This window comes from Chlorocebus sabaeus, chromosome 2, assembly GCF_047675955.1.
Source record: "Chlorocebus sabaeus isolate Y175 chromosome 2, mChlSab1.0.hap1, whole genome shotgun sequence".
NCBI lineage: Eukaryota > Metazoa > Chordata > Mammalia > Primates > Cercopithecidae > Chlorocebus > Chlorocebus sabaeus.
In genome coordinates, this window is record NC_132905.1 from 48663506 (window position 1) to 48678611 (window position 15106).

The following is a 15106-nucleotide window of genomic DNA, read 5'->3' on the forward strand; positions in this document are numbered from 1 at the left end:
AGATACTGGGTCTCAGAGGTCTGGCTGGCCGAGTCCTCCTTGGTGACATAGGTGCACCACCAGAGACCCCACTGAACCGACAGATGCCGAAAGCCTTTGTGGGGGAATGACTCTGGGCTCAGCCTTCCTAATTTCCCCAAGTCAGGGAACTCCACAGGGTGAAGTGAGGCAGGGCAGTCCTCAGGCTGGTCACAGAAAGGGCAGGGCTTGGACTCCTCGTACCTCCTCTAAATGGAGGTGTGGCCTTAGGAAAAATGCTTAGCTTCCCTGTGCCTTTCTTTCTTCTCTGTGAGATGGGACAATAACCTCTGCTTCACAGGATATTGGATTAATATGGCACACCTCTGGGGTCCAGCCCTTCCCCTGGGCAAGGTACTGCCTAATTGTTTACTTATAAGAATGGTAAACATTGTATTTGCCACCTTAAAATTATTTTTCTTTTCTGTCAAAAATCTCCAGCTTAAAAATATCCTAGAACTGGGTGCCCAGAGATCCAAATTGTAACTTAAGAGGCACCACTAATTTTCTGGGCAGCCTCAGGGCTCAGTTTCCTCATCTGCAAAATGGAGACAGTGATGGTGAGGCCTGCTGACCCGTTCTGCAGGGCTCATTCCAGAATCCCCTCATCATTGCGGTGTCATATCATCTACTAAAATCCACGTCAGAGATAACCTCTCTCTTCATTTCATGTTATAATAACACTTTCTTCTGGCCCATGAATTGCTTACGTTTTACACAGGTGACCCTAACTTAAATGTTAAACTGTTCAGGAAATTGGATATTGACTTGGATAAGATGCGACCGGGTGGCGGCTGCAGTCGGCAGATGGGCTTTATTTGTCTGCTCTAGGATTTAACAGATGTACGGGTTGCACTATATGTTGTACGATTCATCCATGAGCAATGCCCGGAGCAGGGAATCTATAGAGCCAGGAATGGACAGGTGGTTGCCAGGGGCTGGAGGCTGATGGGGGATAGGGAGGTGACAGCTAAGGATCAGGGGCTTCTTTTTTGGGCAGTGAAAATGTCCTAAAAGGGACAGTGGTGATGGTGGCCTAACTCTGTGAATAGACTAAAAGCCACTGAACTTGCACTTGAAAGGTGAACTATGTGGGAAGTGAGATCTCAACAAAGCTGTTCAAAAAAAAAAAAAAAGAAAGAAAGGTTGCAAATTTAGCTGAAAGGTGCCCCATGACCATTGCAGAGGCACATCCTGAAGATGTCTGAGGGACTGAGACCATCCCCAGGGGAACCCAGGGAGTCTGAGCTGAAGACCACAGGGCCCCAGGTGGCAGGAGCCTGGGCACTATGTCACCCCTGGAGAGCCACCTGAGGGTTCCAGAAACACCTGGATCGAATGGCGACAAATAGGCCCCACTGAACACCTGTGAGATGTTAAGACGTTGCCCGCTGCAATAGATTCTTCCGATTTCTTACAACGGAAAAGCAGGTCTGGCACTTTTCAGTCCTACCCTCCTGCCCCCCCAGATAGCTCAGGAAGGAAGACAGAGGCGGCTTGCTGGGGAAGGAGGCCGCTGTGATCCTGGTAGGCAGGGTTTGGCTTCCGCACTGCAGAAGGCAGCTCTAATCAGGAGAAGGAGCTCAGTAGGGGTGTGGTGCGGGAGTCCCCAGCAGCAGTGTGCCTCTCAGGGGCTGCCCTGGCTCTGCCATGCTTTGATATTCTAGGTTTTCTAGAAGGCCAGAGCTCATGGGCTGGTCTCCATCAATCTCTCCCATTCCCCTGATGAGCTGTGCACATCTGGTCACTTGCTGCGTGCACAGTGGGCAGAGTTGAATTAGAGGGTGCTGCTTCACAAACCCTAGCTACTTCTCCCCACTCCTCACCACTAGTGGCCTATCCTGGTTGCCTGGCACTCAGGCCAGAGAAGTGGAACCCTCCTCAGGGTTCCCTGTGGGGTGGCCAGTTATGGCCTGCAGGTCACTGGTGAACACAGGCAGCACTACAAACCCCTTTGCATTCACCTTGGGGCCTGCTGATGGCCAAGCAGACGTCTCCCCCAGCTCCTGAGGCAGCTGCAGGCACCGTGCTGGTGTCTGACACACTCACTCCCACCCGAGCCTGGGCCACCAGGTGAAAGGAAGGGCAATGCCAGCAGGCCTGGAGGAGCCCGCCCACAGGGCACCAGGATGCCCTGCACAGGTGGCAGGCCAGTGTGCATCAGGAGCCCCAGAACTAGCCTTGGGTGCGTGTCGTCAGAGACGGGGCTTCCTCCGAGGCCACCCAGGACAAGGACAGGAGACCCCCAGGACAGGCTGTGGCCCTGGGAGTCTGTGCAGAATGCTGCAGTGTTGACTGAAGTATGCCTGGGTTCCTGAAGGGCTGGAGGCAGGCCAAGCTGGGGGCTGATACTGTCCCAGGACTCTCCCTTCTCTGCCTGTTTGGCACATAAGGGCCAGAGGGTGCCCTAAAGAAGTGTCTAGCAAATCATCAAAGACTACCAGATGGATCAGGACCGGGAGATGCAGCACCAGCCACCTGGATGCCTAGCACTCATCACAGCCTCACGCCTCAGAAGAGTGACCATGGACTGTGCAGTGAATGAAGTTTTATGCTGAATTCAAGATGCAAACAGATTCAAAACCACCTTCCAATGAAGCTGGATCATCCTAAAGCATATCTGATCATGCCACTCCTCTGTTAAAGCCATCCCTGCATTTCCCCATTGAGGGAAGGAGGTATCCCCAGATAGGGCACAGGTCAAGTGGCCTGGGCAAAGATTCATGACCCAGAGTTAAGAGAAAAACAGAGGGCTGAAAAATCACGCACATGTGTGATCCCCATGATGACTTCGTAACGTGTGTATGAGTGAAAAGATTGTAAAGAACAAAAATACCCAGTTACTATTTTTCTGGATGGTGTGATTCTGGTTATACCTTATTTCCCTTTTTATAACTTTCTGTATCTTCCAAGAATTCTGCAATAATCAGGCATCACTTTTATGAGCACTAAGTCCTCAGGTACAGTTTGCCTATTCATTGACAGGCTGTGTGGCTGTAGGAGGGACATAGTCAGGAGGTCCTGTGAGTGGCCCAGTTTGTCCTGGCTCTGCACTTTCACCCTTGGAGATGCCATGGCCACACATACAGGATAGCCCAGGCCTTCTGAGCCATGCGGGTGTTTTATATATATATATATGTATAATTTTTATTTATTTTTTTGAGACGGAATCTCACTCTGTTGCCCAGGCTGGAGTACAATGGCACGATCTTGGCTCACTGGAACCTCCACCTCCCAGGTTCAAGCGATTCTCCTGCCTCAGCCTTCCAAGTAGCTGGGATCACAGGCATGTGATACCATGCCTGGGTAATTTTTGTATTTTTAGTAGAGATGGGGTTTCACCATGTTGGTCTGATTGGTCTCAAACTCTCAATCTCAGGTGATCCGCCTGCCTCAGCCTCCCAAAATGCTGGGATTCCAGGTGTGAGCCACCGTGCCCAGCCCGTGAGGCTGTAGTTTGATGTCTGTTGTGCCCCCGTGGGCTCCGTGCACTTGGCTCTACTTTCCACCGTGCCCAGTCGGGTTCCCACATGCCTGCCTGGGGCTGCACGCTCACCAGTTTGCTCCTATTTCATTGTTTCAAGGTCAAGACATAAATCTCACCGAGGTTATCTCCTCACTGAGCTGCATAATCGCAGACAAGAATCTATTCTTAGCAAAAACTTGCTTTGACAGATTAATATGGCTTAACTTTGCCGATGATGATACAAAAATTAGCCCTTTCACAGCAACTTTGTTCTGGGAAGCATTTTTACAAAGGGCAGGTAATTAATTCTCCATACAGGTCGACAGGTATTATCAGCAGGAGTTGGGGGCTTAAGCAGAGGCAGACAGCAGGCTTCTGAGAGGTGAGTGTTCCCAAGTCAGAGCTCAAGCCTCAGCTTAGAGCAACGGGCTGCCCTGGGGGCCAGAGTCCCGCCCTGGCTCTGGGGTGAGGGCTGTCTGGGAGGAGGAACTGCTCGCCTCTTGGTACCATGGCCTCCATGGGCCAACACTGGGGCCGGTGGCGGCGGCGGCTCACCATTTTCTAAGCCCTGCTGTGTGCCAAGTGGAATCCCAGGAAGACAGGGAATGTCTTCCGTTTTGTTGGTTTGTGTGTTCTGAGCCTGCAGAACAGTGCCTGGCACATAGCAAGTGTTCGCGCAGATTTGCTGAATATAACCCTGTCAAACAGGTACTTTTGTTCTTCTGTTTTATACATGAGGAAGCTGAGGCAGAGAGATGGGTGGTTTCAGGCGTCCCCAGTGTGTAGTGTCTAAGAGATGCTTCTGGGTGACAGTGGGGAACAGAGAAGCAGTATGCCCAGGGAAGGCTCCTCAGTGGAGGGAACATGTGGGCACGGTTTTCAGGTGTTAGTAGGAGCTTGCTAGATGAGGAACAGGGAGGGGGCATTCTAGGCCTTGGGGACAGTGTAGAAAGAGGGAGAGCTTGGAAGGGACGAGATTCACTCTTCCTTGCAGCTTGCTCCATGCCAGGCATAGGCCGGTCTCTGCATTCTTTGATCTCATCCTCACCCCAGTGCCACAGGGATGTTTATCATCTTCCTCCCTTTTCAACAGAGGCTCAGAGTCACTGGTTGATGTAACCAAGATCACACAGTCAGGGGGCTAAGACAGCAGCTCTGTGCAGCTCCAACACTAGACCCTTCTCCCACCCTGAGTTGCCCAGCACCCAGAAAGGGGCAGGGATGCTGGTGGTGGTGAGCTCCCTGTGGTATGCAAGAAGAGAGGCCCCAGGAGAGGCCAGGTCTCATGGGGGTGTTGGAAGGGGAGTGAGAAGCCTGGTCAGATTCTCTTGGCCCATTCAGCCTCTTCCTCCCTTGCATCCACTGGACCCTGGTAGCTGAGTGCTCACCTTAGCTAGGATCAGGGCTCCTTACAGCTCTATCTTTCCTTCCTCACCAGCATGGGCCTGTGCACAACCTGGATCCCTGATAGCCACAACACAGCTGGCAAGAGTCCCAGCTACTTTGAGAGATCCCTCCCAACTCTAGGCAACCAAGGACTCAGGCAGTCGACACTTCTATTCACGTAGAAAGGTGTCCCTGGGATAGTGGGCCAGCTTTGGGGCTCATGATGTCTGAGCTCTGGCCCAACTCTATCACTTACTGACAGTATGATGGTACACTGCCTTCCATGGCAAATTAGAAGCAAGTGTCTGCTCTCCAGCCCTCATTCCCCTGGGCAGAGCACACTTCCCAGATCCTTGATGTTGACCAGTAAGCTTTAGCAGATGTACCAGCAGGCTTGAAATGTACTTGCCTGTTTCTGTTTATCCTCTTGTACTTCTGGTATCACCATGAGAATTAAGCTGATTCCAGGAGAAGGATGCAAGATGTGCAGAGTGGAGACCAGCCTAAATCAGTCAATTCCCTGACATATGAGCAAGCCCAGACAAGATCAGCAGAGCTGCCTGGCTGAGCCCAGCCAAGATCAGCAGAACCACTCAGCTGAGCCCGGCCAAGGTCAGCAGAACTGCCCAGCTGAGCCCAGGCAAGATCAGCAAAGGTACTCAGCTGAGCCCAGCCAAGGTCAGCAGAGCCGCCCAGCTGAGCCCAGACAAGATCAGCAGAGCTGCCCAGCCAAGGTTGGCAAAGCCACTCAGCTGAGCCCACCTGTAGATCTGGGAAATAAATGTTGTTGTTTTTGGGTGGCTTATTGCACAGCAATTCTGCGTGAAAAACTGATGCACTTCCCTCTCTGACCTCCAATTAACTTTTCTGTAAAACAAGGAGTTTCATTTGACCCTCTCTACCACGCCCAGCAGAAATAGGTGGTTCATGTGTCTCAGATGGTCCTTCTCAGACATCACCACCTCTGACCTTTTTGATTACTGAAGCTATATCTAATATCCACCCCATGGATGGTATGTGATGTGAGCCGAGGTACTTACAGGCTTGCAGTTGGTTGGTTTTCCATTCATGTCCATGCTGGGTGGCCTCAGGTAATCCCAGTCGCGGCCCTTGTTGTAGGTTATAAGTGTCATCACTTTCCCATCAATTTTTTGGTTTGCCAGGAAGACTCCTTTCACCCCTCTGACCTGGGACAAAAATACAAGAAGGACTGTAACCTTACACTGGAGCACTCTGATGACCATGTATCCACCGTGCTCCAGCCCACATGTGGCCTCATTTCACACTCACAATGGCCAGCAGCTGAGACACATTCTAGAGGTGAGTGAGGTTTAGAGGGACCAGGGATCCAAGACTCCGGCCCCAGCTTTAATGGGAAGCTAGTTTGGTCTAGCTCTGAAGCCTGAATGATCTTCATGGTGCTGAGCTGTTCTCCCAGGTCCAGACACCAACCATCAGATGGCAAGTGGGGTTCTGGACCCCTGACCTGCCTGTCCCTCAAACTCACCCCATCCTTGCCTCAGAGGTCCTGATTCAGAGCTCAGATTCCCCCAGTGCCTCTTGTTTCTATTGGACCATGCATCCTGGACCAATAGAATTGCCCCTGGGCTTGCCTCTGGGGAACCCCAGCTCAATCCACATACAAACATGCCAAGGAATGAAGACAGGAGGGTCCATACTTCCACTAGAACACCCAGGACAGGGCTCCACTTGCCTTCAGTGCTCAGAGCTAACCTGGTCCCTTTCTCAAGGTTTCCTAAGAGGCCCATGGCAGTGACCCAAACGTCCAAGAGTGGTTACTAAGTTGACCTATAAGAAACGTGCAACTGTCGGCAACTTCACATAGTTCAACCGAATGGTTTGCTCCCAGAGAGGGTCTTTTCCTGCAAGTTCCTTATTTCATGGAGGGTTTTGACTCATATTTATCAAGATCCACTAGTGTGGTGTGAAGAGGCACAAGAATGCCCACCACTTGTCAAGGCCTCCTGTGTTCCAGGTCAGAAACTGTTTCTACACCTGTATATGCAGCCTGCACCATGGGAAACTGAGGCTCAGAGGGGGTGCCACCTGCCCAAAGGCCCATAGCCAAAGATTCTAGTTAGGATAGTAATGGCATACAGTTATTAAGTGCTTCTATGTTACAGGCACTGAGCTTAATACATGTCCTCTCACTGAATTCTCACAACTCCAGCAGGTCCTCAAGGGGAGAAGAACAGCAGCCATGATGATGAAACCAGAGGACCGGGGTCTGAGCTTCCTGCAGCTGCTATAAGAGATGGTCACAAACCCAGTGGCTTCAGACAACACACATGTATTCTCCCACAGCTCTGGAGGGCAGAAGCCTAGCATGTGGCCACAGTCAAGTGTCAGTAGAATCACATTCCTTTCTGGAGGCTCCAAAGGAGCATCCCTTTCCTTGTCTTTTCCAGCTTCTAGAGGCACCGGCATTCCTTGGCTAATGGCTCCTTCTTTTGTCTTCAAAGCCAGCAATGCTGCATCTCTCTGACCATGTTTCCACCATCACATCTTCTCTATCTCCTGCCTACCTCTTCCAAGGTTAAGGACCTGTGTGCTGACCCTAGGCCCCTCCAGATAACCCAGGTCATCTTCCTGTCTGCTGACGAGCAGCCTTAATTCCATCTGCAACCTCATTCCTCCTCTACCACATAAGGTAACATACATGCATGTTCTGGGGCTTGTGATGTGGCCATCTTTGAGGGGGGCACTATTCTCTCTAGCACAGTCCCTCCTCTGACCCCGAAGGACACACGTCAGTCTTCAAGCAAAATACATTCACCCCATCAAGGTTCCCAAAGTTCTCATCTCATTACAGCATTAATTCAAAGTCAAAAGTCTCCTCTAAATATCACCAGATCAAAAGCTCCAAATCTTCCCATCTAAGTCATCTAAACCAGATGTGGGTGAGCTCTGGGTAAAATCCATCTGTGGAGCTGGGAAACTAGCAAATGAGTTGTCTGTTTCAAAGTGCAAGGTTGGGGCAGGCATAGGGTGGTAGCTACAGATCTTTTGCTTCCCACTGATGGCTGTGACTGGTTTAGGCTACCCTCAGAGTTGGCTCTCAGAGACTCAGGGCTGCCTTCACTGGATGTGGGAGTTGGGGGGCAGGACAGGCTCTTTGCCTTGGGACCCACCAGGTCTTATCAACACAGGTAGGCAGAGTTAGGAGCCAGGTGGATTACACTGTGAGCATCCTCCCAGAATTTCTAGGGAACGTCATACATGTGGCAAATCCATGCACAGAGCATTCAGCTGCCAGTATTATCTGCATAGGATGCTGTGGTCTGGGGGTAGCCTTCCTCTCTGCAGAGGAAGCTTCATCAATGGTCCTGCTGGGTGGACAGTCTCAGAGGCTAGGATGAGCCAGCTCCTTCAGCCCATATGGCATCACTCTGTCTCCTGTTCACTCGACTTGATGACTGCAGATGGGGTCCCTGGCCCAGAGTCCAGCTTCTTTGTGAGATGCGGTACCAACTGCAGGCCCTGCAGAAACCCAGGACTCCATCTTACAGGCGTCTTGAGTTCCCTCCAGACTCTGGGCTTGGTCTGCAGGAGATGAGCTGCCGGGGGCTGGGAGAGGGCAGAGCGTGTGCATGTGTGTGAGCCTGTGTCTGTGTGTGTGAGTGTGAGTGTTGGCTATAAATTGGCTGCAGACAGGTCCCTCTGTGCTAGACTTCGGACCAGCCACACCCCCACCAAATGGCTGCACATCCTTTGCTGTGTGGTCTGGTGCTGAAGGGAGGCCCGGGGAACGTGCCGCAAGTCTTTGTGTCTTACAAGCTCATAGGACCCCGACAAGGCAGGCAGGACGGGGACCCAGGGACATCACCCAGAGGGCTTCTGCCCTGCCCATTGCTTGGTGGAAATGCTTTTCTGCTGTCCTCCGGGCAGGTAAAAGGCTGATTTGCCCATGATGGTTTTTGTTATTGGGTAATTGCCATTTTATATCCCAGCTGGGTCTCCATGAAAACGCTCAGCAATAAAGAACGTGGATCCAGATATAGGCCAAGGCCCCTGGGTGGGTCTGACTGGTGGAGCATTAGCTCAGAATATCAGTGTGTCGCTGCATAACTGCCCATATCACAGCTGCATTCATTCCTGTGTCTGCTGTAAGAAAAAGTCCCACAAGTTGTTTGGCTTCAAACAACATAAATTCATTCTCTTGGAGGCCAGAGTCCAAAGTCAGGGCATGGGCAGGGCTGTGCTCCCTCTGCAGACCCCAGGGAAGGATCCTTCCTGCCTCTTCCAGCTCCGCGCCTCCAGCCCTCCCTGGCCTGCGGCTGCAGTCTCTGCTTCTGTCCCCACGGGGCCACTCTGTGAGCCTGTGGCTCCTCTCCTGTCTCAGATAAGGGCACTTGTGATTGCATTTAGGGGCCCTTGGATAATTTGGGATGATGTCTGCTTGAGTCTTTCACTTCATGACGCTGCAAAAATCTCTTTTTCAAATAAGGTCACATTGCAGGGCCTGGGTATTAGGATGTGGGCCACCATTTTGATGCCTATTTCGGGGTCACCATTCAGCCCATTGAGATGCCTGCTGCCAGGGCTCCTTGGGGGTAGGGGACAGGGCTATGTTCCCTAAGTCCCCATTCATAACCCAAGCTCCAGCACAAGAGGAGTCCAGGAAAGATTTGCTGTCTTGCCTCAAACCTAGGTTGTGCCCTGCAGGGGAAGAGATCCCCGCAGCCTTCTGAGGCAGTACCTGGCTGTGTCATCTGCACCAAACATTTTTCCTGGATGTGCTGCTGGGTGCACAACCACGACAGTAACAGTACTGGCCGTGTGCAGTGAGACTCAGGGGTCAGCCCCCACTCATTAATTATCCCTGATCCCCAGAAAGGGTAAGTGCTGGGCAAACAAAGTGAGTCCTCACTTGGAACCAGGCGCTGCTCTGCCTATTCAATAGGAATGACAGCCTTAAAACTCACGGCAACCGTGTGAGGAAGGTGCTGCTACCATCCCTGTTGCACATAGGGAAGCACAGAGAGGTTAAGAAACCCACCTACGGCCACAGAGCAAATACATACCAGTTCATAGACCTGACCCCGGGCAGTCAGGCTCCAGAGTTGTGCTTGTAACAACCAGCTGTGACCCATGTTTGATGGTTTTCAGAGAAGGGATATTCCTTGGGAGGGCACCCAAGTGGTGGAGAGTGGGTGTCACCTTTGGACCGGGCCACTGCAAACCTCTTCTGGCTCCTTGCTTCCTCTTGCCTTGAGGTTTCTGTGTGTGGCTCTGAGCTCCTTCCGCACCTGGCTAACTCCTGCTCAGCCTCTTCCAGGAAGCACTCCCTGACTTCTGCCCCAGGCTGGCCAACTGCCTCTGTGCTGTGTCTTCAGGCCCCGGCACTCTCAGTCAGAACGACAGCTGGGAGCCGTCTTCCTGCTTCATGAGGGGTGAATGGTGCATGTCATATCCAGCCTGCATCCCAAGGGCAGGGCCCAGGACACAGCATGTGGTGGTGCAGGCATCACAGATGCCTGTGGACAGGACAACCGTGGAGCTCCACCCCACCCTGTTCTTGGCCCCCTTCCCATCCCATCATCACCCATCCACTGCCTTCCAGAGCCACGTTTGTGCTGGACCCAGTCCCCTCCCAGAGGCTCACAGGGCAGGGCCTTTGGGACACTAGGGGTGGGGTTGGGTGCTGCCTGCAGGGGGCTTTTGGCAGCAAGGCTGTATCTGCATCGTCTGCTGGGGAGGTAAACCCTGACAAATGGGTTATCATTGCAAACAAATGATTCCATTTGTGACTTTCCTGGGGACCACTGTTCTGTTACTTCTGGCAAGGGAGGGATGAATGCTGAGCCTGGTGCCTCCCACTCACAAGCCCATCAATGCCACTGCCTGCCCAGGGTCTACTGGCCACCCACAGGACACTCCCCCAGCCTGCATCAATGGGCCACTTGGGGGTGTCCCCACAGGCAAGAGGAAGGAGCTTGGAGGTGAACAACTGAGAGGGGTCCCAAGAAGAGGGCACCAGGCTCAGAGCGGACAGGCCTGGGCCGGTCCTGCTTTTCCTGCTTACGTCTGGGTCTGCCTGGGCGGGTCGTTTGCCTTCTCTGAGCCTCAGTTTTCTGACCTGTAAATGGGTCTGGCCGGGGCAAGGCTGCTGCAGGGATCCAGGTGGAAATGGAGCGACAGTGGCGCAATGTACGGGGCATTCTCTGGGGTCAGTGGAGGCTCATGCGAGAGGCCTGGGGGGACCCGGGAGGGCAGCAAGGAAGGCTCCCATCTGAACTCGGATGGCAACCCAGCAGGGGAGGCCAGGGATTCATATGTGGTGAGAGAAGTGACAGGAGGGAGGCTGGAGGGCTGGATTCCAGGGAGACAGAGAGAGCAAGAGCAAAAGAGAGCAAGTGAGAGAGAGAGAGAGAGAGAGAGAGAAGAAAGGCCAACTTCAGACACAGAGAGGGAGAGGAAGGAGAAGATGAAGGGGCTGGGGTGGGGAGGATCCGGGGGGAGAGAGAGAGAGAGAGAAGCCAACTTCAGACATAGAGAGGGAGGGGAAGGAGGAGATGAAGGGGCTGGGGTAGGGAGAGAGAGAGAGAGAAAGGAAGGCAGACTTCAGACACAGAGAGGGAAAAGAAGGAGGAGATGAAGGGGTTGGGGTAGAGAGAGAGAGGGAGAGAGGGAGAGAGAGACGGGGCACTCAGAGAGAAGCACTGCCCTCAGGGTGACTCCAGTCCAGGACTTCTGTTGAGGGCTTGTGAGGGAGTTGGCAGAGAACACTCAGGTTGAACCCAAGTCAGTAAAATGTTATTCACTCAAAGAATTCCATTCTTCTCATGACAAAAACTTGTACTCGATGATCATTGTACTTCAAATTTCCTCAAGAAGGAAATTCTCTTCCTCTAAAAATACCTATATAATAGCCTCTTGGCCTGCAAAGCTTAAAATATTTGACTGTCTACAGAAGATGTGTGCAGACTCTTAAGACAGCATTAGAGACAGGCAGAAGGGGAGGGAGGAGGAGGAGGTGCGGGGAGAGGGCAGGGGGTTGGCGGCAGACCCCGCCCACATCCACACCAGACCCACCTCCAGGATGTCGATGAGCACGCTCTCCTCCGCCTGCCCCGAGCTGCGCACGTCCTGCAGGACCAGCGCGTAGTGCACGCCACGCGGGTCCGACTGGTACAGGTTGTAGGTGTCCATCTGGTACCACTCCTGCACCGCCACGAACACCTGACTCTCGTCCGTGCTGATGATCTGCAGATCCTGTGGGGATGTGCGGGGAACGCAGGGTCAGGGCCAGGCTGGGGGCCGCGCGTGGGAGGAAGAAGGCAGCTGCACAGGCCTTGAGGGTGGGGAAGGCCTCGGGCTCTCCTGGAGCCAGTCTGGCCTGGATTTGCCTCCTGGCTCGCTCGGCTGCTCTGGGCTCTGTGGCGTTGGATAAGTCTCCTCACCTCCCTGGGCCTCCATTTCCCCATCTCTAATATGGGGATGGCGTCGGGATGCTCTAAGCCGGGTTTTGGGAGGGTGGCCTGGGGACACCTCCTCCTGGTCCCACATCAGGCTGTCTATCCATCCATCCAACAGTGGGGAGGCGGAGTTCTTCCTCCATGCACCCCCAGATGGTTGATTCCAGGGGTGAGGGCTGGAGCCCCTCCCTGTCTTCCTATCCACAGGAACAGGTGAGTCTCTGCTCCCTCCTTCATTCAACACACATTTGGGAAGCACCCACTCCATACCAGAAACTTTCCGGCCACTGGATACCTAGAAAGGCCCTGAGTGCAGTGGGGAGCCAGGTGTGGCCCTGTCCTCTGTGACCCGCAGGGAGGCGTCTGTGGGTTCATCCACTAAAGCTTCATTGTCCAGGGACACTATCCCCACCTGTACATGCTCCAGCCTTCCTCCTGGTCCCTCTGTGCCGGTCCCTGCCAGCCCTGAGCCCTGGGGGCACAGTCTGGAGGGGGAGGCAGAGAAGGAGCCCCACCAGGACCCCATAAGGTGGTCTCAGAAGGTGAAAGGGCAGCCAGGGCAAAGTGCCTCGCCTCGGTTTCCATTCGGAAGCAGGTGTGTTGGGCAGCTCTGGAGTGGGCCCAGGGCAGTGGTCTTTGGGTTCAGTCCCAGGTTTTTAAACTCAGAAAGTAGCCAAAACCCAATAGAATAAAAAGGAAAACCAGGAATACCTCAGTTTCTTGTTTTCTTTTCTTGCCCAGCCAGCACCAAATGCGTGTGGGAGACATGAGTAAAGGGGTCTGGACAGGCCCATTTTGAAGCCCTAAACAGCTTCCCTCCCAACGCTGTTCCTTTGCCTTCTCTCACTCTGGAACTTTATTGCCCTCTGAGAAGACATTGCCAAGTTCCAGGGCAGAGGATAGGTGACAGAGGGGGCTCGGCTGGCCCCACCTATGGAGTCACCCCTCCCAACTATGGTGTGGCTGTGGCTGGGACGCTTGGGGATGCCTCCCTTCACATGTTCTCATCTAATGGGAGGGCCTAGGAAAGGAGTTTATTAATTTTTTTTTTCTGAATAATAGATCAAATCCAGATTCTGCCTAGTGGAGCTCAGTTTTCAGTGGAGAGTGAGGAAGAAGCTGCCTTAGCAGGTGGCTCAGGGTTGGGCTGGACTCCTGAACGCTGAGGCCTAGCCCCTTCCCCTCACTGCCCTGCCTGTTCCCTGTGCTGTGCAGCCCCAAGGACTGTGCAGAAAAGGAGAGTAATGCTATTTTGCAGCTACCATGCAGCCCACAGGAAGAGAGGACCCCACAGTGGCAGGAGCTGTAGTCCTGTGTCTATGGACTGAAATTCAACACACAGAAATGACTGGCACCGAGAGACACAGAACCAGGGAAGGATGATAGGGCAAGGTGCCAGGGCCTGGCTGTCCCCACGTGTGAAGTGGGACCATAGGTGATGCAGCGCCCACGGAGGCACGTGAAGTGCCTGGAGGTAGCAGGCTTGTGGCTGCTCTGTCCTCCTCACCTCAGCTCCCCATTCCTCCCCACTCAGGACCATGGGCCAAAACGCACTCTGTCATCCAGGCATTGGTCATTCTGCTGCCCAACTACGGGAAGCCTTGTCCACCAGCCCGGGCTGTGGCAGGGAATTAGACTGTGCAGTCAGATTGTCAGGTAGCATGTGAGACTCCTGCAGGGGTGGTGGGGGGGACTGCGATTATGGGTGCTTTGAGCTCAGAGGACTTGACGTCAACCATGTCGTCAGGATTCAGTATTTACCGTGATTGCAGCAACTTACAGTGTGCCTCCTATGCCCCTGGGTAAATGTTTACATAACCTGGGTAAATGCATTGGGTAAATGTTTTCCACATCTAGGAAACAAAGAAAAATGCATGAAGTGACTCGAGGTTACGAGCAGTGTCCCCTAGAGAGACCTGACACCAGCGTGTTCAAATGTTTACGTTTGGGCTTTCTCTCAAGTGTGATGCACATATTTTTTTCATGTGTAGTTTATAGTTTGCCCCTTTACGTCACAGGCAGAGCATTGTGTCTGCCATTAAAATGATCTATAAACAGCACTTTTAATGACTGCATGATATTCCATTTTGTGGACGGGCCATATTCCACTGAGCTGCTTCCCTACTGGGAAACCATCCGCATTCTCAACATAACTGGGAGATGGTCATGAATGTTTCTAGACACAGATCTCTGGCTCTCTGGTTATTTCCTTGACATAAACTCCTAAGAAGGGAAATTGCCACATCGCAACATTTCGAAAGCTCTTGTTACCTGTTGTTAAATTGCTATCCTGAAAGTTTACATTAGTTCCTTCCCCACCAGCAGGAGTAGAGAGCACTTATTTTGTTTTACATATGCCAATATTGAGAGCGGTCTTTTTAAAATATTTGCTGATTAGAGATTTATAAATAACAGGCAATTTTTGCTTCCTATTGCATTTACTGTCTTCTTTGAGAAAAGATAGTAGAGACATTTTGATATTTTTAAAGGAAGAATGTGAGACACATTCAAATATACATCTAGTATATATGATTGTACATATTTGTATGACCTGGAGAAATATGCGGAAAGAAACACCAACCTTGCCAATATTTGTTATTAGGTAGAATTAGGTTTGCTTGTGAGTAACAGAAACAGGAAAAAACTCTCTTTATTAGAGAGCTCTAAGAAGCCACACAGGACAATTCCACTAGCATCTCACTGGCTAGATTTTAGAAGCATTGACCACATGTAGTTGCAAAGGAAGCTGGGAAATGCAGTCTTTTAGCTGGAAAGCAATGTACTAGCTAAAGTCTGT

The 15106-nt window shown here is 52.2% G+C and overlaps 1 protein-coding gene across 1 annotated transcript in view; it reads right to left on the minus strand.

The window, feature by feature from the left end:
* LOC119622814 (VPS10 domain-containing receptor SorCS2-like) overlaps window positions 1-15106 on the minus strand; it is a 206527-nt gene that overhangs the window by 48143 nt on the left and 143278 nt on the right. The window contains 2 exon segments of the mRNA XM_073004837.1: window positions 5911-6057; window positions 11927-12106. Coding sequence (XP_072860938.1) covers window positions 5911-6057; window positions 11927-12106 — 327 coding nt within the window.